This window comes from Sceloporus undulatus, chromosome 2 (genome assembly GCF_019175285.1).
Source record: "Sceloporus undulatus isolate JIND9_A2432 ecotype Alabama chromosome 2, SceUnd_v1.1, whole genome shotgun sequence".
Taxonomy (NCBI): domain Eukaryota; kingdom Metazoa; phylum Chordata; class Lepidosauria; order Squamata; family Phrynosomatidae; genus Sceloporus; species Sceloporus undulatus.
Window position 1 is genome coordinate 64,692,942 of NC_056523.1, and position 21,645 is coordinate 64,714,586.

The 21,645-nt window shown below is 39.8% G+C and overlaps 1 protein-coding gene across 1 annotated transcript in view; it reads right to left on the reverse strand.

The window, feature by feature from the left end:
- Nucleotides 1–5,591: 5,591 nt before the first annotated feature.
- Nucleotides 5,592–21,645, reverse strand: part of LOC121923515 (haloacid dehalogenase-like hydrolase domain-containing 5) — a 30,832-nt gene continuing 14,778 nt past the window's right edge. The window contains exons 2-8 of the mRNA XM_042453997.1: nucleotides 16,068–16,280; nucleotides 15,135–15,247; nucleotides 14,090–14,192; nucleotides 11,081–11,114; nucleotides 9,161–9,335; nucleotides 7,997–8,185; nucleotides 5,592–6,845 (exon numbers count right to left, since the gene is read on the reverse strand). Of these exons, the coding sequence (XP_042309931.1) occupies nucleotides 6,428–6,845; nucleotides 7,997–8,185; nucleotides 9,161–9,335; nucleotides 11,081–11,114; nucleotides 14,090–14,192; nucleotides 15,135–15,229 (1,014 nt within the window). The 5' untranslated portion in view covers nucleotides 15,230–15,247; nucleotides 16,068–16,280 and the 3' untranslated portion in view covers nucleotides 5,592–6,427. The remainder of the gene's footprint in view (nucleotides 6,846–7,996; nucleotides 8,186–9,160; nucleotides 9,336–11,080; nucleotides 11,115–14,089; nucleotides 14,193–15,134; nucleotides 15,248–16,067; nucleotides 16,281–21,645) is intronic.

The following is a 21,645-nucleotide window of genomic DNA, read 5'->3' on the forward strand; positions in this document are numbered from 1 at the left end:
AATAATAATAATAATAATAATAATAATAATAATAATAATAATAATAATAATAATAATAATTTAACCCTTCATCTGTTGCATTAGAAACCATCCAGATTCCAGCAAGTTTGGGTCTAGGATTCATCACTCGCATCTAAATCATGGATACACTAAGCTCTTCTGTTGGTATACTGTCCACCTCATTGCTTAAAAGAATCCCTATTCGAGCTGACACAGCTGGTCTTGGAGTTGCTGTTGGAGTTGCCCAGACTTCTAATTCTGGGTGACTTCAACATCTCACTCGAGACCAGGTTAACAGGTGCGGCTTGGGAGTTCATAGGATCCATGACAGGCATGGGCCTATCCCAATTGGCCACCAGGCCAACACATTGTATGGGTCATACCCTCGATGCAGTCTTCAGTAAGGAGCAGGAATATCTGTGGTTGGAGGTAGTTAATACCTCCGCATTGTCATGGATGGATCATTTCCTGATCAAGGCTAAACTAAGAGCCACAGCCTGTCCCGTCGGGGTAGAGGACCCATTAGAATGTCCACCGTCAAAGGTTAATGGAACCAACTGGATTCCAGAAAGCCTTAGAGGGTTCTTTGGTTGGTAACGCCAGTGATTCTGTCAAAGCTTTGGTCAATACCTGGAACACCGATCTCACCAAGGCTATCGACAGAATTGCTCCCAAGCGTCCTTTCCAACCCATTTTTGGGCAGCCATTTTTAAGTAGGTGAGTGTCTGAATTTTTTTTAAAAACTCTTCAGAGAGTGTGTTTGTTGCTGAGGGGGTGGAGCATCTGTGAGTCACATCTGTGAGTCAGTAGGAGTGGAGCTAGGAGTTTAGCTCTATATAACTCCTCCCAGAGCCAATAGCACGCAAATTTTTCCCAATCAAGAAAAAGTACAGCACAGGCAGCAGGGGAGCTGCCAATGTTGTTTTTAAAGGCTTTCCTTTAAATCTTTTCCTTTTTTAAAAAAGTACTTTTGAGGAGTTTTTTTTTCCTTAGAGGAAGCAAGTCAGAAACTTGCATTCAGAACACACTAGACGCCAGGAGATCTCTATAAAGTTATATCCCCACTAGATTGAGCTCACTGACAGAGACTGGTGAAAAGGCCAGGCCATCAGCAACTTTTTACATTGGTGTTTATCAGGGGGATTTTTTTAAGCAGGAAGCCCACAGTCCTGTTTCAGCAATTACTTAACACTTCTCAGTATGGACACTGAGGAACTGCCGCAGTCACATGCAATACTTATGAGATGTTTGTTGTCTTGCCTATAGATGTGGGGAACTTCACCTGCACCAAGTGCAAGTTGGTAGCCCTCTTGGAGGAGAATGTACAGCATCTGGAGGCCCAGGTAGCTACACTTCAGCATATTAGGGAGCAAGAGGATTTCCTGGACAGAACGGAATGAACGATCTTGGATGGGGACCACACAGAGGAAGTTGCTGGGGCGGAGGAGGTCACTTCACATACACAGGAGGCAGACAGCTAGAGGAATGTCACACACAGATATAGGGAAGCTAGCAATCGTTCTGGGAACTTGCAGCTACAGAATCGATTTGAAGCTCTTTCCCTTATCAGGGATGATGAGGAAGAGCAGTATGGACAGACTTCAGGGGCAGAGCAGGGGATCCTGAGAGCACCACCATAGGGAATATTTGATGCTAAGCCTCGGAGGACACTGAGTGGGGGACTCCTAGCTTAGGGGTACAGACTCAGTGATGTGTGGGCCTGACAAGATGTTCGAGAGGTGTGTTGTCTCCCTGGGGCAAATATCTGTGATGTGACCAAGAGACTAAGACTTGTCAAGCCTACTGATAATTACCCCATCCTTTTGGTCCATGTGGGAACCAATGATACTGCAAGACACAGCCTTCAGAATATCAGAAGGGATTATGAGGCTCTGGGAAAGAAGCTGAAAGAGATGGATGCACAGGTTGTCATCTCGTCTCTTCTGCCAATTGAAGGGCAGAGGTAAACAACTTGCGACGCAGATGGTGTCACTGAGAACGATTTTAGATTCTTAGATCATGGGCTACAGTTCCATGAGGGGGGACTTCTAGCAAGGGATGGGTTGCATCTCATACCAGTTGGAAGAAATGTTTTTGCCAACAATCTCAAGAATCTGATCAGGAAGGCTTTAAACTGAATTATGTGGGGGAGGGAGACAGTATTCTGGAAGGCAAAAAGACTGGAGAAAATACTCAAACTGTCATAGAGGGAACAAGGCAAAAAGTGAAAGGATCCAACAGTGGGAAGCAAAAACAAACAAACAAACAAAAAACCTTGCACAGGAAGCAGGTAAAGGGAACACATGGTATTAGATGTCTCTACACTAATGCACAGAGCATGGGAAATAAGCAAGATGAACTTTGAACTCCAAACACAACAAAGCAAATATGATAGAATAGGTATCACTGAAACCTGGTGGGATGAGTCTCATGATTGGAATGTAGAAATAGAGTCAGCTATTTTGGATCTGATCCTAACCAACAGGGATGATCTAGTTAATGGGGTACAAGTGGTGGGATCATTAGGTGGGAGTGATCATGTTCTCCTGGAGTTTGTTATAGAGTGGAAAGGAGAAGCCAGGCATAGTCAAACATGCATTCTAGACTTTAGGAAAGCTGATTTTAGTAAACTTAAGAGAAATACTGGGGTAATCTCATGGTGAGGAATACTAAAAGAGAAGGGAGTTCAAGACACAATTTCAAAAAGTTCCACTGAGGAGGAAAAATGGGAGAGGTCTCAAGAAACCAGGATGGATGACTAAGGAACTTTCAATTGGGCTAACTTTTAAATGGAACATGTATAAGAAATGGAAAAATTGAGAAATCCCCAAAGGGGAATTCAAACAAATAGCTAACACATGTAGGAGTGAAGTTAGAAAAGCTAAAGTGCAGAATGAACTCAGGCTTGCTAGAGAGGTTAAGAACAATAAAAGGGGCTTTTTGGGGTACGTCCGCAGCAAAAGGAAGGAGGAGGAAATGGTAGAGTCACTGTGTGGAGAAAATGGCAAAATGCTAACAGAGGACAGAGAAAAGGCAGAATTACTCAACACTTTCTTTGCTTCAGTTTTCTCAGAAAAGGCAAAGGGTGTTCAACATGAGGATAATGGAGCAGAGGACAGAATAGGGGAATTTCAGAACGGAATAAGTAAAGAGATAGTACAGGAATACCTGGTTAATCTAAATCAGTGATGTCCAAATTCTGGCCCTCCAGGTGTTTTTGACTTCAGCTCCCAGAATCCCAAACCATTGGCCAAGGTGGCTGAGGCTTCTGGGAGCTGAAGTCCAAAACAACTAGAGGACCAGAGTTTGGACATTGTTGATCTAAATGAATATAAGTTTCCAGGACCAGATGAACTACATCCAAGCGTATTAAAAGAACTGGCAAATGTAATATCGGGGCTATCGGTAATAATCTTTGAAAACTCGAGAAGTCCCAGCAGACTGGAGGAGGGCAAACGTTGTCCCCATCTTCAAAAAGGGAAAAAAAGAGGATCCTAACACTTATTGTCCAGTTAATCTGACATCTATACCAGGCAAGATTCTAGAGCAGATCATTAAACAGTCTGTGAACATCTAGAAGGCAATTCCATAGTCACAAAAAGTCAACATGGGTTTCAGAGAAACAAGTCATGCCAGATAAATCTTCTTTCTTTGGTAAAATCACCTGCTTGATAGATGAAGGGAATGCTGTTGATATAGTATATCTTGATTTCAGTAAGGCCTTTGACAAAGTTTCCCATGACATTCTTGCAAACAAGTTTGTAAAATGTGGGTTAGACAAGGTAACTTTTAGATGGATTTGTAACTGGTTGACTGGCCGAACCCAAAGGGTGCTCAACAATGGCTCTTTTTCATTCTGGAGAGAAATGACTAGTGGGGTCCCACAGGGCTCTGTCCTGGGTCCAGTGCTATTCAACATCTTTATCAAGGACTTGGGTAACAGAATTGGAGGCATACGTATCAAATTTGTACATGAAACCGAATTAGGAGGAATAGCTAATACCCCAGAGGACAGGATCAAAATTCAAAATGACCTGAATAGACTACAAAGCTGGGTCAAAGCTAACAAAATGAAATTCAGTACAGAGAAATGTAAGGTACTGCACTTAGGACGGAAAAATAAAATGCACAGGTATAGGATGGGGGACACCTGGCTGAACAAGACTACATGTGAAAGGGATCTAGGAGTCCAAGTAGACCACAAGTTGAGCATGAGTCAACAGTGTGATGTGGCAGCTAAAAAGGCCAATACAATTTTAGGCTGCATCAATAGAAGTATAGTGTCTAGATCAGGGGTCAGCAACCTACGGCCCGCGGGCCGCATGGGGCCCGCCGAGGCCTAGGGAGCGGCCCCAGCCTGGCCCTGCCACAGATTGCCGCCAGAGCCTTTGGCCTCCAGCGCAAGCGCGCGGGGCCTTTGCATGCGGGGCGGGCAAGGGGGGCAAGCGGCAGGCAAGGGGGGCAAGGAGGAGCAAGTGCGGGCAAGCGGCGGGCAAGGGGGAGCAAGGGGGGCAATTGTCTATAGAAGCCTCAGAAACATGCATTTATATTAACATTTTTTAAAAAAATCAGATGATTTTTTTGCGTGTCCTCCATTTTTTATTTTAAAAAGTGTCCTCCATTTTAAATTTTTGTCCTAGTTAATTTATTTATTTAATTTTTAAAAAATTATTATTATTATTATTATTTTGCTTCGGCCCCCCTGAGTTGTCTGAGGGACAGCAACCCGGCCCCCGGGTCAAAAAGATTGCCTACCCCTGGTCTAGATCAAGGGAAGTAATAGTGCCACTCTATTCTGCTTTGGTCAGGACCCACCTGGAATATTGTGTCCAGTTCTGGGCACCACAGTTCAAAAATTATGTTGAGAAAATGGGGCATGTCCAAAGGAGGGCAACTAAAACGGTGAAGGTTATGGAAACCATGCCCTATGAGGAATGACTTAGGGAGCTAGGGATGTTTAGCCTGGAGAAGAGAAGGTAAAGAGGGTGATATGTTTAAATCTTTGAAGGGATGTCATATTGAGGAGGGAGCTAGCTTGTTTTCTGCTGCTCCACAGTACAGGACCTGGAACAATGGTTGCAAGCTACAGGAAAAGAGATTCCACCTCAACGTTTGGAGGACCTTCCTGACAGTAAGGGCTGTTCAACAGTGGAACAAACTCCCTCGGAGTGTAGTGGAGTCTCCTTCCTTGGAGGTCTTTAAGCAGAGGTTGGATGGCCATTTGTCGGGGATGCTTTGACTGAGAGTTCCTGCATGGCAGAATGGGGTTGGACTGGATGGCCCTTGGGGTCTCTTCCAACTACGATTCTATGATAACTGAATAGACAGTCTGTGATTAATAAAGTGAGAAGCATGCACACTCCTTCCTTCTGAGATCAAAACTGAACAAAAGGAGACAATAATGATCTATTTTATAATTAGTGGGGAGAAGAAACCATCATTATCATCCTTGGTGTCATCTAAGAAATGATTTTCCCAGTGTAGCAAGGCTGAGGGTCACTTCACACATTCCAGATTCAAAGTGTACACCTTATGTGTGTTTGAAGTGGCCATTTGAAGAGGCGTGAACACTTGGTGGAACAAATGCAGCCAGATGCTTCCAATGTGATGTGTACACTCTATCCATAATGTATTTTTCACTCTCATTCTGATAGTGAAGCAAAAGTATGAGGGTACATTTTAGCTCTTTATAACACATTTCATTGTAATTAAATATCTATTCCACTGATAGACTAGGACACAATAGGACACAGGCGGTAATGTAAGATGAGTAATCAATGTAAAATCAGTGAAGAATTTAAATATCTAGGGATATCATCTTTATACATTAGAGTCTGGAAGGTAATGTAAATGGGCGATACAGGACACAATCCAAAGCCCCAGTAAAATGAATAGTTACATAACGGTAGACACAGTCTTGAGAAATTCCAGTCATTTCAAGGGGGCTTGCACAGTAGACATTCATGATACATCACAACCAAGGAGCAGATAATCTGTGAAACAGCTTTTTTGTTTATGTCAGTGTGGCATAAATGATGAAGTATCAAAAAGTTTTTTGGCTTATTATATGGTATAATGTAGCTGTCCATTAGTTAGTATTGTTTCAAAACATATCAAAGTGCTACTGTGTACTGTGTTCTTTTAAATGTAAAATAATAATTGTTAGATAAGAGAAATACAAGATTTCGAAACAAAAAAAAACATGCAGAAAAAAATCCATTAAAAAAGCAAAATTCAAAATAGGGCACTGACAAATGAAAAACATCAGTGGCATAGAAAGTAAAATTTAAAGGAAGTGCTGTTAGAACAAATAGGAGTGTATTAGAAGTATTACACATACAAACAAAAACAGGTTAGAGAGTGTGCGCTATTTAGTGCCCTCATTTGTTTTTTTAAAAAAGTAATAAGCATAATTGTTAAGACGTTGTTAAGAAGTCCTGCAATCTTCATTTGGTTCGAAGTTTTCCAGCTGGAAGATTAAGTCAACAGCAGCATCAACATCTGGCACAATGTGGTTTGGTTCTACTAAAGCTGGATCAAATCTGAAATCTCTGTGCCCATGAAACACAGTCTCAGTTATGCTCTCCCTTGTATCAGAGGGAACTTCTATGTGAGGATTGTAAACCCCAGTGCAAACAAGGACAGACCGACAGTTTGTGGCAGTAGCAGATGCTAATTCACTTTCCCAGCTGTTGTCGAGTTCCTCTTCCTGAGATATTGTGGTGGACCTTGTGCCACCAGCAGCTTGGGCATGGACCCGTGCCTTGGAACCTCTTCTTGAGCTGTTCTCTTCAAGGTAGCGGTTGTAAAGGTTAGCACCATAAATATCTGTCATTAAGTTATCCCTAGAAAGCCAAGAAAGTTACATCAGAATTAATGTAATGGAGGTGTAACCAACTTTTTGTTGAAGAAATCATATAAAAACAACTTGCTATTTCAGTTTTTGATTTAGTTTACAGTGATTATTAATGTCTGGAGCAATGCTTTGAATGAATCACATATGGCAGCCTAAGCTTGTGAGGCAGATATATCTAACTTCCTTTGCTAAACACCAATTTCATAATCTAGCAACTCAATGGATACAAAAGCCCAATGAAGTGTAAACAGGTACCTTGTTCTTTTTAGAGGTGAAAAAACCATGAATCTATTTCATGAAATGGTTGCACAGTGTTCTTCAGAAAGACTCATCAACAGGGCAGAAGTAAAACAAAACCCTACAAATGCTATAATATTGGTGTGCATATGACAGGTTCACAACTGGTAGCACATCACAGCCAGCTAAAATTTTCAAATAGCCAAGGCTGAACTTTATAGATGAAAACACAATCCAAGAAGGCTTTCATAGCCGGCATCAATAGTTTTTTGTGGGTTTTTCTGGCTCTGTGGTCATGTTCTAAAAGAGTTTATTCCTGATGTTTCGCCAGCATCCGTGGCTGGCACCGCTGAAGATGCCAGCCACAAATGCTGGCGAAACATCAGGAATAAACTCTTCTAGAACATGGCCACAGAGCCAGAAAACCCCCACAAAAAACTACAATCCAAGAATCTGACATTTTAGGGCCTTAGCATTTGATTCTGAGACAGACAGACATCTCAGCAGACAATGACTATATATAAAACAACAGAAAAGCAATACAATTACTTGGGAGTCAGTCCCACTATACTCAGTAAAATATTTTTTTAGTGATTGCTTCTTAACCAGATCTGTAAAAACAGGCTTTACTTTGTATATAACTTGATACAAAAGTAGCTGGTAATCTCTTTCCTTAATCTACCACCTATCCTATCCACTTTTAAGTGAGTCATTAAAATATTCCTTGTAATTATGTACCATATTTTCTTTTAATCTTGTAACACTATCCACACAAAATATCCCTTTTCTCTTAAATTAATAGGAAATGAGGCGGGGGGGGGGGTAAGCTTTGGCTTGTTCATTTTTACCAAGTGTCTTACTTAGTTGTTGTTTGCAATAACATTCTGATGAGAAATCTCTTACCCAACGGCATACAGAGTTCGAATAGGTTTCTTCCACTGTTTTGCAGCTGCTTGTGTTCTGATCAAGTACTCTGCATAATGATAAGTCAGTTCACTAGGCTTTCCCATCAAAGCCTCATATTTCAGCTCCTTGCCAGTGATCTTTTTGTAAATATTTTCCAGACAAACCATGAATGTTCCATGTCCAAATCTGAAGTATACAGAATTTTTTTGCTAATGACAAGATGCAATCAACCACAGTAAAATGTATCACATATGAAAAGACCCACACAGCTCATTCATTTGTCCAACTTTGTATGCCTACTTAGTTACAAGTGTGTAATTAAGTTATGTTTCATGGTCCGACAGCTCCCTCCCAACCTACCTTAACAGCCAACAGCCACACTGAGCAATGGAGATATGTTCAGCTGGTGATGAAACAGCAGTCTGATGTTTCCAGTCCCCTTGCACCAGTGAGTGAGGCTGTGAAGAGGAGTTGCAACAGGGATCCTGCTTCTGATCATTGCAGCCTCACTTGCTTGCTGAAGGGGGATGGAAACATCATCTTGCTGTGCCTAATTGAACAGACCTCCATTGCCCAGTGCAGCTGCTGGCTGTTAAGGTGTGATTCAGGGGGCAATTATGACCATGGCAATAATGCCACAGTCATGAATACATAGTATTACTGAATACAGAATCCATAGTTCTAGGTTCCTGCACTACAGGATATCATCCTTAGTTTTTAAATTGGATAAACTGTAAGGGTTAATTAATTTAGTTCCAAGCAATCATCATAGTGCTGCACTTTTCTATCTGGGAAAAACACCATGTCACACTGGTGCATGACAGACACAATCAAGAGTGTAAGTCGATCCCATTCTGGTTTGCAATTAGGCGTGGATATTTCTCCATGCTGGTAACAGAGCAACAGCCAGTTAAACATACAGACTGGTGGGAAAGAGAACTTCTTGTCTGGTTCAGGTTTTAACTGAAGTAGAACAAGAACCCAGGAGTCATAATGCTCACTTCATACATACATTGAGCAGTATGAATCAGCTAGGTTCAAAAGGAATGAAGGAATAATGAATGATAGTGATATGAATCACTATCACCTGTTTTAAACAGTTATGGGAGGTGGGGGGGATCCAAGCAGCACTCACAATCACACTTGAAAATTGTGTTCTACCTTGGAGACTGAGCTTCTGCTGCCCACATTAGATCCATATTACAAGCCAATACAGGAATATGTGGGTAGGTTCCCTGAGGATATGGATTTCCAGGATAGCCACTGGTCAAAAGAACATCTACTATTAGCTGCAGGTTAGTTTCCCATCTCACTGGCTCACCAAACAAAATAATTGCTGCAAGACAAACAAACAAATGATGTGTTAGGTGCATGACTGTACCTGGTAACAATACAATACTCATGCCCTAATTATAAAGAGCCTGAAATAATTCAAGTAAAATCTACTGGCTCATGATTACACTATATTTATGGTACTGTCAGCCGATTTTCTTCTTCAGATATTAGTACACTTTCAGGATATGCTAGAATCTTCAATACATACACTGACTAGTCAGATTTTACATTGTATACAGCTTTTGTAAGATTTAGACCTTTTTTAACATCAACCAAATTATTTATTAACACTAGAAAATGTTAAGACACCTCTAATAAGCTTTTTTTTGTAGCAGAAAGTAGCAAAGAATATAATTTTGGTTGATTGTGTATATCTGCTATTTTGTGTTGCAATTTTGAGTAATTTTCTTTTCTGCTACCAACTAAGCTGATGTCTAGTAATTACTAAGAGATCTAGCAGACTGTCTTGTTTGTTTTTAAATCTCATACACTTTAGAGATTGTACAGCTGAGACTGAAAGTATCACAGTTTAGCTCCAAATGTCCTATTTACTAAAGTAACAAAGGTAAGACAAAACAGATCAATGGCCTGGTTCACTTCTTTAACCAGTTTCAAAACGGAGTTGAAGACTATATTATTCAAGAAAGTGTTCCCAGGCACTGCGTGATTGTTACCTGACTGTTTTTGACACTTGCTCTGATATGTGATATTTGATTTTTTAATTTGATGCTAGCTTATTTTATCTAATGCTATTTTGTATTACTATCCATTGTTTTATATATGTATTTTGTTATTATCCTATAGAATGTACGCCATTGGCAGGTTTCATTTTTATTGATGTTTTAACTAACTGTACAGCATTGTGTAAATCTACAGCACTATATAAATAAAGTTTAATAATAATAATAATACACACGGTCGCTTTGTGGCGCCCTGGGGCCAAAATTAGGGCTCGGGAGTGCGGAGTATGTGCACGCTCCCAAGCCCTAATAATATTTATTTATAATAATATTTATTTATAGCCCACCTCTCCCCAGAGGATCTGGGCGGGTTACAATAAAAAATAAAACATAATAAAGTAATAACACAATCCCTAACCCACAATTTAAAATACAACATCATAAAAATCAATTATTAAAATTGCAATAAAAATTACAATAAAATGTAATCCTCATTACAATGAAGTGGTTTAAGGGAGAGTCAAGAAGGCATAGTTGTGAGACAGTGGAGAGGGCCCATGTATTAGTCTGGGGCCACACCAAGCGCGTGGAGGTGGCACCATCATGGTGTGGCCGCATCCACACAAGGGCTGCCATGATGATGCAAGCATGGCACAACATCTGCATGTTAGGGCACCACACTTGCATAATCAACATGTAACAGTGCGCCAAAGGTACACTGATAGTGACAGCCATGCACAGCAAGAAAAATCTGCTTTCAGCGGGTTCTTTTTGGTATGTAGGGAACCTGCGTGGTTTGGTTGCTGCAGGCTTCCTCAGGACCAAAAACAGGCGGCTCCAGCCCATCCTTTTGGTGTGGTCTGTCGAGCCCCATTAATATCCTTGTTAAATTAGTTTTATTAAACAAGAGATGCATGCTATAAATAATGGTCATAAACCTGATTTGTTGGCATTTACCTAACTTTTTAGCATTTGAGAATCATACATTTTGTTAAAAAATACCCACTATACATTCCATTTTTGTAGGAATACATTACAGAATAATTGGAATCCAAGACTTACTGACCCTCAATCTTAGGAAGTTCAACTGCAGGTGAATGCTGCAAAAAACCAACAAAAACAAATTAGCTTTACACTAGCCTGTATTATTGTTAAAATAATTTTACTCACTCTATTTTCAAGGACTAGAATTTCTTCAGACAAATCTCACACCTTTAGGTCTACAAGTCAGCTTGGCCTTAAATACTCTGGTCTATTTCTCTGGATGTTACCTATTCTTACCACTAGGCTCAATGTATTTCCACGCATTCAACTGGAGCACACATTGGCACTTAACTTTTGGCATAACATGCTAGGTGTAAGGATCAGCTAGAGTGGGTGTAAGAAAGTAGTCTTCCTGCATTTCATTCCACATCCTTTGCTCTCCTGAGTGTGTGTATTTGTGCATTCATAAAATGTAAATACTGTATATCAGTTATTGACAACAAATATCCTCTTTGCACTTAAAAACATAATCTGCATTTATACAATTCAAAAATCATTAACACAACACACAATTCATTTCCATCAGATTATACCTAGCATGTCTACTAGATTGTGCTCCAATTTGGCCAAACAGAATAATTTCTTATAAAACCCAAAAAATCTTTGCTTCCTTTCCTTTCTTCAAAATTCACTAGACATATGCATACTCAAGCACAGAGGATGAGGGAAACATGAACTTAGGAAAGGGAAGAGAAACATAACATAACATAAATCCTTTCATGAAATAAATAGAACTACACATACTACATCCACAAAAATAATACCGTATCAATGTAAGAGGGTTAACCTTTGAACTACCAAGTCTCCCTAGACCCTTCCTACTGACAGGAAAGATTTAGCTGAGCTGAACTGAACTAGGCTTGTTCAGTCCAATGTTCCTGGCCTCATTCACCTTCTTCCTGCCATGAAACATGGGGTAATTTTGTTGCTGGTTCTTGGAAGCATTTTCTCATGTTTATGCACTGTTCTTTCAGCTGCTGCTAATCTCTTTCAAGATCAGTCAATACTGAGTAAGTCTCAGGACAAACTGTACAGCCTTTTAATTGATGCAAACAATTTAAAGATAAAACAATTAAATTTGTCTTTCTATAGTCTAAACAACAAATATGTTTTGGTATCTAAGCTATTAGTATATCTTAAATCAAAGGCATAAAAAAAAGAAAAGAAAACAAAGACAGGCGCAGTTACAAAACAACTCTCCTGTGATATGTAGCCACCAAAAATGTTCAAAGGCATAATAAGGGTGTCTGAGCAACAGGCAAACTTTTAGGGCCAAACTACCGTGTTACTCTGAACACACTACTGCACTTGGTGTGGCTGGTGTTTTTCACTCATTGGTCTTTCAACAGTAGACATGAAGAGTGATCAGGATTCCTTCTTCCTTTTCCCATGGACTCACCATATTGCTATTTACATTAGGAGGAAAATTTCCACTGCAACCAAAATGAACAAGCAACAAAATGGCAAATGAAACTCCATGAACATTAGTAAATTTAAACAACATATATGCACCATAGGCCAAAACATCCTAATTTCATATAGACATGGATTTGATTTGAGCTGACTGTGAATAAACTTGAAATGCTGTGGGTACAAAAGCTCAATGAACATATTATCTAAATTTGTGGTGGCAAATCCATGTTAATAATACATACCTTTTAAGCATTGAGATGTCCGTGCAATAATCTAATGAGCTAGTGACACATTTGGCGTCATTTCCTATAATTCCAAAAAACTAAACTCAGAATGGGGAAAGAGAGAATGAGGGGAACACTCTGGGCAAGGGAGACATCAACTCTTGGCATGGGCTGAGACTGTTGAGACACAACAGGATAAGGAGGAGAAGGTAAGGAGGAAGAGGCAGCTTAAATTGGGAACAGGATACAGTTGACCATGGCCTTGAGGCAAGTGGAGGCAGGGAACTCTAGAGGAAGGCAGACTAAATGGCACTAGGGTGCTGAATTGGCCACATGACTCCATGACAGACAGGCTTTTGTGGGCTTTGTGTATTTTTTTTCCTCAGTGTTGTGGTGGTGATGGCAGAACTGGAGTGGCACTGAGGTGGAATGTATGAACAGAATGTATGAGAACAAGAAAGCTCCCATACAAGCTGGGAGCAATCGCAAAATTCCACAGCAATAATCTCGTGACCATGTTCATGACACTTTTTAAAAATAAACCTCAAATTGGATAGGAGACTGACAATGTATCCTTCATGCTGGGGGTTACAACTCAGAAGGAACTAGCAAAATCACCACTAGGTATTCCTTGCCTAAGAAAACCTCATGAAATTCATGGGGTTGCCATAAATCAACAGGAGACTTAAAGGCACACATATAGAGGTACAGTCACATGTCCACACTTGGAGGGGACCCCTGACTTAAACTAACTGACAGCAAGAACATCACAGCTAAACTGAACAACAAGGGAAAACCCATAAGCTTTGCTCATCTTCAAAATGAATGGGAAATTCCCATCTACTGAAAGTTTACATGGACACTATAACACTGGCAAATATGATGTTTAATTTTGTTTCTAGTACAAAATAGGCTGTTTTTCTGATACGTAGCATAAAAAAGAGGAATTATTTTAAATAAAGGACCGTGTACTGTGTATACTCATGTATACGTCTAGAAATTTTAGTAAAAAAAATTGACTCCAAAACCCTACATTGACTTATCTACAAGTCAATGTAAGTACTGTATTGTACTCTTTAATGCTTATTTAAAAAAGGAACCATCCCCTGGTGAAAGGCAAGAGTGTCATCTGTTCTGGAAGCTCTCACATCCCCTTTATATTTTCTCATCCATGAAACCTTTAGTATGAGCACAAACAGGTATGCCTGCTGGAATTTTGTAAGTTTTCTGGCACTGTTTTCCTTTGCTTCATCCTTTGCATCCTTTGTCACACACCTGTAGGTTTTACTCTCGACTTATCTACGAGTCATATCAAAATCCATAATTTTGGCCCCAAAACCTGCCCTCGACTTATACATGAGGTCAACTTATAGTCAAGTATTTATGATACTTACCAAGACTTTAGGTCTTCTGTCATGGTCAACCATGTCCAATAATGGATAGGTTTCTCGCAGCCTGTCAATTGTAATAGGGTGGCAAAATCCAAGACTGATGATGCTGTTTGTTATGGATAACAACACAATCTGTATTTTATTGAAATTGACATTTTGGCCTCACCAAAGGATTACAAGCAATACATTTGAGTTGGCTGTGACAATCTTGGGTTAATTTTACAGAGAACTTGATCACTCTTTGGAAGACATCTAAAAGGACAGTAGTAAAGAATCCAGGCCCTGAATGTTATTTATACATCACCTCTGTTGCTTGGCTCACTATGACTATATCTGGGAGGTGAATTGATGTTAATTTTCCTTGAGTAGAAAAAGTTTTTTAGAATAAGTTCATTATTAATTTTTTACCTACTTATAGCTGAAAATGAACCATTTAATTGGCAACAAGTTCTAATGGTTTCAAAAATATTTATAAGACCATTACTTAAAGTTACCCTATAAAATAATGCATTTTGTTGTATTCACGCCCTAAAGTGCCCACAAAGGTGTTCATAATCAATAATTTTGGGGAAAACATATATACTTTCTTTCAAACCCCTTAATCCAATTTCCCACAAAATACGCACATTTAAGCAAGGAAAAGAAACAAAGCTACAGAATTTTATACTTTTAAATCCATCACATCACCTGCTCAAGTGAACGTCCTCACCCCCTGAGACACAACACAACCCCATTCAATCTGCAGGTGCTATGAGTTTGACATGATCTGACAGACATAGACACACTTTATTGTAATAGCTTGCTTGAAGTGATCTGGAGATCTTGAAAGCTTGCACATATTTTTGTGCCCTTTGGGTTGTCCTCATACAGACTAAAAGAATCCAAACTCACCAGAGTCCTCCATGGACCCAAAGCTTCTCTTGAATAACCAGAGCTTGGAAAAGTGATCCTTTAGGAATATAATTCTGAGAAATTTGTCTCCTCATCCTCCCAACTTTTCTGAGATCTGCGCTCAACCTACAACCCCAACCTGCTTTTTAAAGGATACTGCTTAGCAATATCAAGAAGTGGCCCTTGGCCAGATACAAGGACACATTTGTCATGGTAACGTTTGAACATTCGCAAGGGACTGTGGGACATCATGACTTGCTCTTGGGAAATCTATTAGAGAGGAAGGAAAAAAGCAATTTTCATTCATATATCTTATTTTACCTATGCCTTTTACCTTACTCTACTTTTTTCATGAAGGTAATACTAAGGATATTTTTTCAAAGCAAACAGTTGATGCTCAATTTGGAGTTTGTCAGCCTTCGTTCTCTCATCCTTGTTTCCACTTTGCAACTAAGCCCCAACCAGTATCTGAAAATACTCATATAATACCCAAAGATGCTAATACTAGTATGACAGGCAAAGCAGTAATAAGAACACAGAAAGCTTACTATTAAAGGGATCAATGTTACTGTATGGAACTATTCAAAATTAGCTCTGAAACTATGCAGCGGATATAGGCTGCATCTACACTGCAGAATTAATCCAGTTTGACACCACTTTAACTGCCATGACTCATGGAATTCTGGGATTTGTAGTTTTGTGAGATTATTATCTTTCCCTGTCAAAGAGTGCTGATGCCAAAACACACTATAAATCTCAGGATTTCACAGGATGAAGCCATGGCAGTTAATGTAGTATCAAACCATTAATTCTGCAGTGTGGTAGCAGCCATAGTTGAGAATCCCTTTCAAATGAGAAATTCTCAAAATTGATTGGAAATGTATTGTTTCTTTGATAAAAGAACTGTAAGATTTCTAAGGGAAGTTTAAGAGGCTCCCTTGATTAAGATGAGACGAAAACATTATAATACAATCATAATATATATTATTGGCTATTATAAAATAGATTAACTATACATAACTATGCATAAACACAAAGTATTTATTTATTACAGAAGAAAAAAACCCAACTACAGCTTGATGTTACTCACTGACACTCCAAGAATATGGGACAACTGGTCTGCTTTCTTCTGACGTAGACAGTTTCCTGCATTTGTGACAAATACTACAGGCACCAAAAAGTCTCCCTGAGAATTAAGTAGTTTTTGAAAGGCTTTTCTTGCAGCAGGAATTGGTGTCTTCCCTCGCACCAATACTCCATCGATGTCAAACAGGAAGCCAAAGGTAGGTTGTTGTGTACTGTGCTGAAATCAGGAGTGAAAAGAAAATGCTTAATATTTCATTTCATTTCAAGTAAAATTTTCACTCACAATATCATTCTTTTGCTATATATCCTTTGTCTTGCCTTTCTTCCAAAGAGCTCAAGGTGGTGTTCCTGTTTTTTTCCTTCCCTCATTTTATCCTTATAACAACTCTAATAGGTATCAATTGACCCAGGGTGTTTCATAGCTATGTGGAGATTTGACTCTCGCACCACTCCACTGGTCCTAATCCAACATTTTAACTCAGCTTTCTCCAATTTGATTTACTACACATGTCTAAAGACTACAGTCCCTACCCTTCCAAGCCAAAGTGCCCAATGGGAATGCTGACTGGAGATGATTAGAATTGTAGTCCAAGACATTTGGAGGATGACAAGTTGGGGGTGGTTGTTCTAGCAATACTAACTTTCCTCCAAAGAGGTAGAATTCAGATACATAGCCATGTTAGTCTGGAATATCAGTATACAAAGGGATCTTTTAGCACCTTTGAGACTAACTGAGCAAAATACTTTATAGCACAAGCATTCATAGACTTGGCTCTACTTCCGCTGATACATGTATATATCCTCCAAAGAGTTAAAAATCACAAATGTGGCATTATCCCATTTCATTCTCACAGTTTTCTTGTGCGATCAAAAGATGAGAGTATATGATAATGAATCAGAGATACAGTGGGTTTTTGTAGAAGAGTGGAAATTTGTACTGGACCTGGTCCAAGTCCAACACTATCAACTACCAAAATATATAGTTCTACCAGAACCACCCCATCCTCAAATATTAAAAGCCCACAAGGCTGAAATGTCATGATTTTATAGGTTATTGTATGGTATTAATTTTTGGAATTAAAGGATGTTCGTCACATGTGTGTCAAGACATCACTGAGCATTAGAAAGGATATACATCAGAGAAAGTTCTTACAAACAGTATTGCTGGGATATTAATATTAGCAGTTCAGACTCTGGGTTGCTTTTAAATACTGTATGAGCTATAAATATTTTCAGATTAATTAATTATGTAACTTTTGTTTCATCTCAGCATGGACTCAAATAATGCCTTATACCTTCTAAAGCCAATTTGCCCTGTTTGAATGGGCACAGTTGGCAAGAAATTAACAAAAACAAGTATTTAGGTCAATCAGCAGATTTTCCACTAATGGATTACATGACGAGCACCCAATGTTCAGACTTAACAAAAGGTTTCAAACATACACAAACACAGATTCGCTTGATATTGTATGTTGCAAACATTTATCACTAAGCTTCATGTTAGTGGGTCAAATTGCCCCATCCTGTCTAGTATAAACCAACCAAGATATTTATGGTTTACCTCAAATCTAAATGACAACCAGAATAATTACCTTTTTGGATGCAACTCCTAGAATCCACCAAAGGCTCTGCTAGCCAAGGATTTTGAGAGTTGTAGTCCAATAAAATAACCCTTTCAAGCTCTGGTTTCTAGGAATACTCTTTAAAAATGGACTGTACACATCCTTCTTCACTGATTCATAAAAGAAGTTGCTAGTGGTGCTGTGTGCCTTAAAGTCATTTAAGACCCTAAGGCAAACTTATCACAGGGTTTTCTTGGCAGAGGGGATTTGCCCTGGCCCTCTGAGGCTGAGAGAGTAGGACTGTCCCAAGACTGAGACCCCAGTCTCCAGTGTCCTAGGGAAACCACTACACACTGGCTCTCTGTACCCTAAAGTAATGAAACAAAACCAATTATTTGAAGGCAGCTCTTTCAAAAAACAACACTTTTTAGTAAACCACTCAGCAACCCCCTGTAAGCATGCATGGGGTTATTCTGTCTGTGTGTACGTGCCTTGAAGTTGCCTGTCAATTTATGGGGACCTAATGAATTTCAAAGGATTTTCTTGGGCAAGGAATGTTCAGAGTTTTTCCCAGTTCCTTCCTCTGAAATATAACCTACAGCATCTGGCTCATGGGCAGTCTCCCATCCAAGTACTCACCAGGGCTAATCCTTCTTAGCTTCCAATATCAGATGGGATCTGGTGCCCTTAGGGTATTTAGACCACAGTATTATATGCTATATGTACCTAAAATGTTTTAGGAGCAAGAATTTTCAAGTTTCTAGGCCAAACTGTGCTTTTCATATGAGGAGTGTGGTGGAGTCTCCTTCTTTGGAAGTTTTAAAGTAGAAATTGGATGGCTATCTGTTGGAGGTGCTTTGTGTGGTCCCTTCCAATTCTAAGATTTTAAGTAGGCTTATACCTGGTTGGTTTGTATTTGGTTCCTGCACTGAGCAATGGCTTTCTGTCAAATCAGATCCCACACCCAGCCCTACTTTCTGATTGTATTATGCATACAAAATCTGATTGTATTATGCATACAAAGTACATACTCTTACGGCAACTCTAAGGCAAACCTATCATGGGGTTTCTTGGCAAAATTTGTTCAGAAGTTGTTTCCCACTGCTTTCTTCTGAGGCCGAGAGAGTGTGACATGCCTAAAGTCACCCAGTGAGTTTCCATGACTGAGCAGGGATTTGAAACCTGTTCTCCTGGAGTCCTAGTCCGACACTCAAGCCACTACAACATGCTGGCTCTCTTAAAGGAAGTTACTGACTCTGATATATCATTATTTGGAGTTTCCTTATAGATATAGATCTACTTTCCTAGGACTGAGATAATCATGATGAACATATTAAGAAATACACTCCTCCCTCCATATTTGTCATCCTTCGGCCTGCGAGGGAGTGAACAGGCAGGCCCAGCTCTATCAGAACTGGCCTGAAGAAGAAGAGCCCTCCCTCTAGTTCATCTGCCTTGGTCCTGGCCTCAGAGGGAGGGAAGAACCACTGGACCTCATCCCCTTTCCCACCACCATTCCCTTCTCCTTTTGTGTCGTCTTTTAGATTGTAAGCCTGAGGGCAGGGAACCATCTAATTATAAATAATAATTGTAAGCTGCTCTGATAGCCTTTAGGGCTGAAGGGTGGGGTATAAATAGCATAAATAAATAAATAAATAAATAATATTTGTGGCTTTGATATTTGTGGATTTGATTAATATGTTCTCTCTAGGAATATCTAGGTCCTCCAGTGCAACTCTATGGTCAACTTTAACTAAAAGTTGCACCGAAATACCTAGAGATTCCTAGAGAGAATACTCTACTAGGCATTTGTAGCTCCTGCGGTGCAGTTCTATGGTCAATGTCTGTTGGGTGTTGACCACAGAGTTGCACTGGAGGACCTAGAGATTCCTAGAGAGGTGTCCTCTCAGGTAAAAACATGGTGTTTTTGCCATTTGTGGCTTTTCCATATTCACGGGGGTCTTGTGCCCCTAACCCTAGCAAATATGGAGGGACAAGTGTACTACAGCTCATCTATCTTTAAATTTGTCTCCTCCTTTTCTAGTCTTTAAGAGATGAGTGCTGTTGTTCGTGTCAGCAAGAACATCCAGCACAAGAAGGTACAACAGCAGGTTTCAGGAAACCTCAAGGAAAACAGAACAATAAAGGCATCAGAAAAGCTCCTCTAAAGAAGGGAATTTACACTGCACACATATGTTCCCTCAAGCAGCCAGGGAAGAGATGGAGAGAGAATTAAAAGTTGTTAATTTTCTGCCCAGCCAGCCTGTTCTCCACCTCACTTTAACTCCCGTGGTAAATCAAAATTTCCTTCTGGGGTTGGAGACATTGTTCAGCATGGGGTGGCCTCCCACCTAAGAGTAGATGCCTTCCAAAATATAAACTAGGTTAGCTGTGTCCTGCCTAAACTGAAGCATTCAAAGGTCTCCCTCCTCAAGCAGACGGCTGCCCAATCTTAGAAGCCTGTCCAGATGAAGAAAAATGACACAGAACTTGGAAGGTGGGAATCCAAAGCAAACCTCTTGCTGCTGTTCTTAACTGATCTCAAGTCAGCTTTGACTCAGACAGAAAATCCCAATGAAATATACTGTGTTTAGGCCTACGTTGTTAACAACATCCAAAGCATGCTCTTTGAGCAGACTAAATTCAAGGAGAACTTGCTGTCTTGTAAATTTGCTTTGGACTGTGGCCATAAGAATTATTGGATTCCTTTTTAAAAGAATATGGAATACATAATTTCTATGATCCAAATTTTAAATAACTTCAAAACATTTAAACGCAGTCAATAAGATTATAGAGTGGATTATTTTCTCAGAGATATAAGGAGCCAGCAATGGATTGGCAGATCTTGTGGATTTAGGTTTCCTTACTCAGAAGAGGGTAATCAAAAATGGAAGAAATTAAGCTTAGCCTTTCTGCAGCAAAACTGGTTCTTCTCACCACAAATACCTTACAATGAGACAATCCTCACATTCCAGCAAAACCAGACAAGTAAAAACACTGTTAAGCAGTGTACATCTTAATACTTTACTTAAAAACATTTGATCAAAGCAGTCTTATAATTTACAGTTGATGTTTTTTTTAAGGTTGTTATTTTCCTTGACAATAAGGCACTGTTATGTCTGAAACATGCCAACAGATATTACTTCACAACTTTAATTAGGCAATTGCCACTTCAATATTTAAGTAGATTAAATTTGGTACTGGAGGGATCACAAAACCTCGTTAACAGCTCAAAGTTTAAAATAATATCTTCTGAACTTTTCTTATCATTAAGAGTTAAATCTCACAGAAAAAACAACAAAGCAACACAAGCAAAATCATATGCACTGTATCTTGCCCCAGGATATCCTGCTGAAGCAGCACAAGAGTTCATGTTATGCCTGCTACATCCATGTTCAAGTTGAAGCTGTACTTACGGTTGTGCTACACATTACACAAAGGAAACAAAGGGCCAGAACAGACAGGCCAAATTAAAGCTGCTTCAGGTCACTTTGCAGGTATGCTGTTTAAATGACACACACATCTTAAGAGGCCAGAAGCTGCACCAAAGCTGTGCTGCAGTCCTTAGGACTGGAGCGTGGCTTTGGCGTGGCTTTCGGACTCTTAGAACATATGCATCATATAAACAGCATACCTCTAAATTGACCCGAAGCAGCTTTATTTTGGCCTGTCTGTTCGGGCCCAAAGTTTCAGTTATTAAGGGTAGACTGCTTTCATAGAATCAAGGAATCATAGCGTTGGAAGAGATCACAAGGGCCATCCAGTCCAACCCCCTGCCATGCAGGAACACAGAATCAAAGTAACCCCAACAGATGGCCATCCAGCCTGTTTAAAAACCTCCAAAGAAGGAGATTCCATCACACTTCGAGAGAATGTGTTCCACTGTCAAACAAACCTTACCACCAGGAGGTTCTTCCTAATGTTGAGGTGGAATCTCTTTTCCTATAATTAGTATCCATTGCTGTGTGTCCTATTCTCTGGAGCAGCAGAAAACAAGCTTGCTCCATCCACAGTATGACA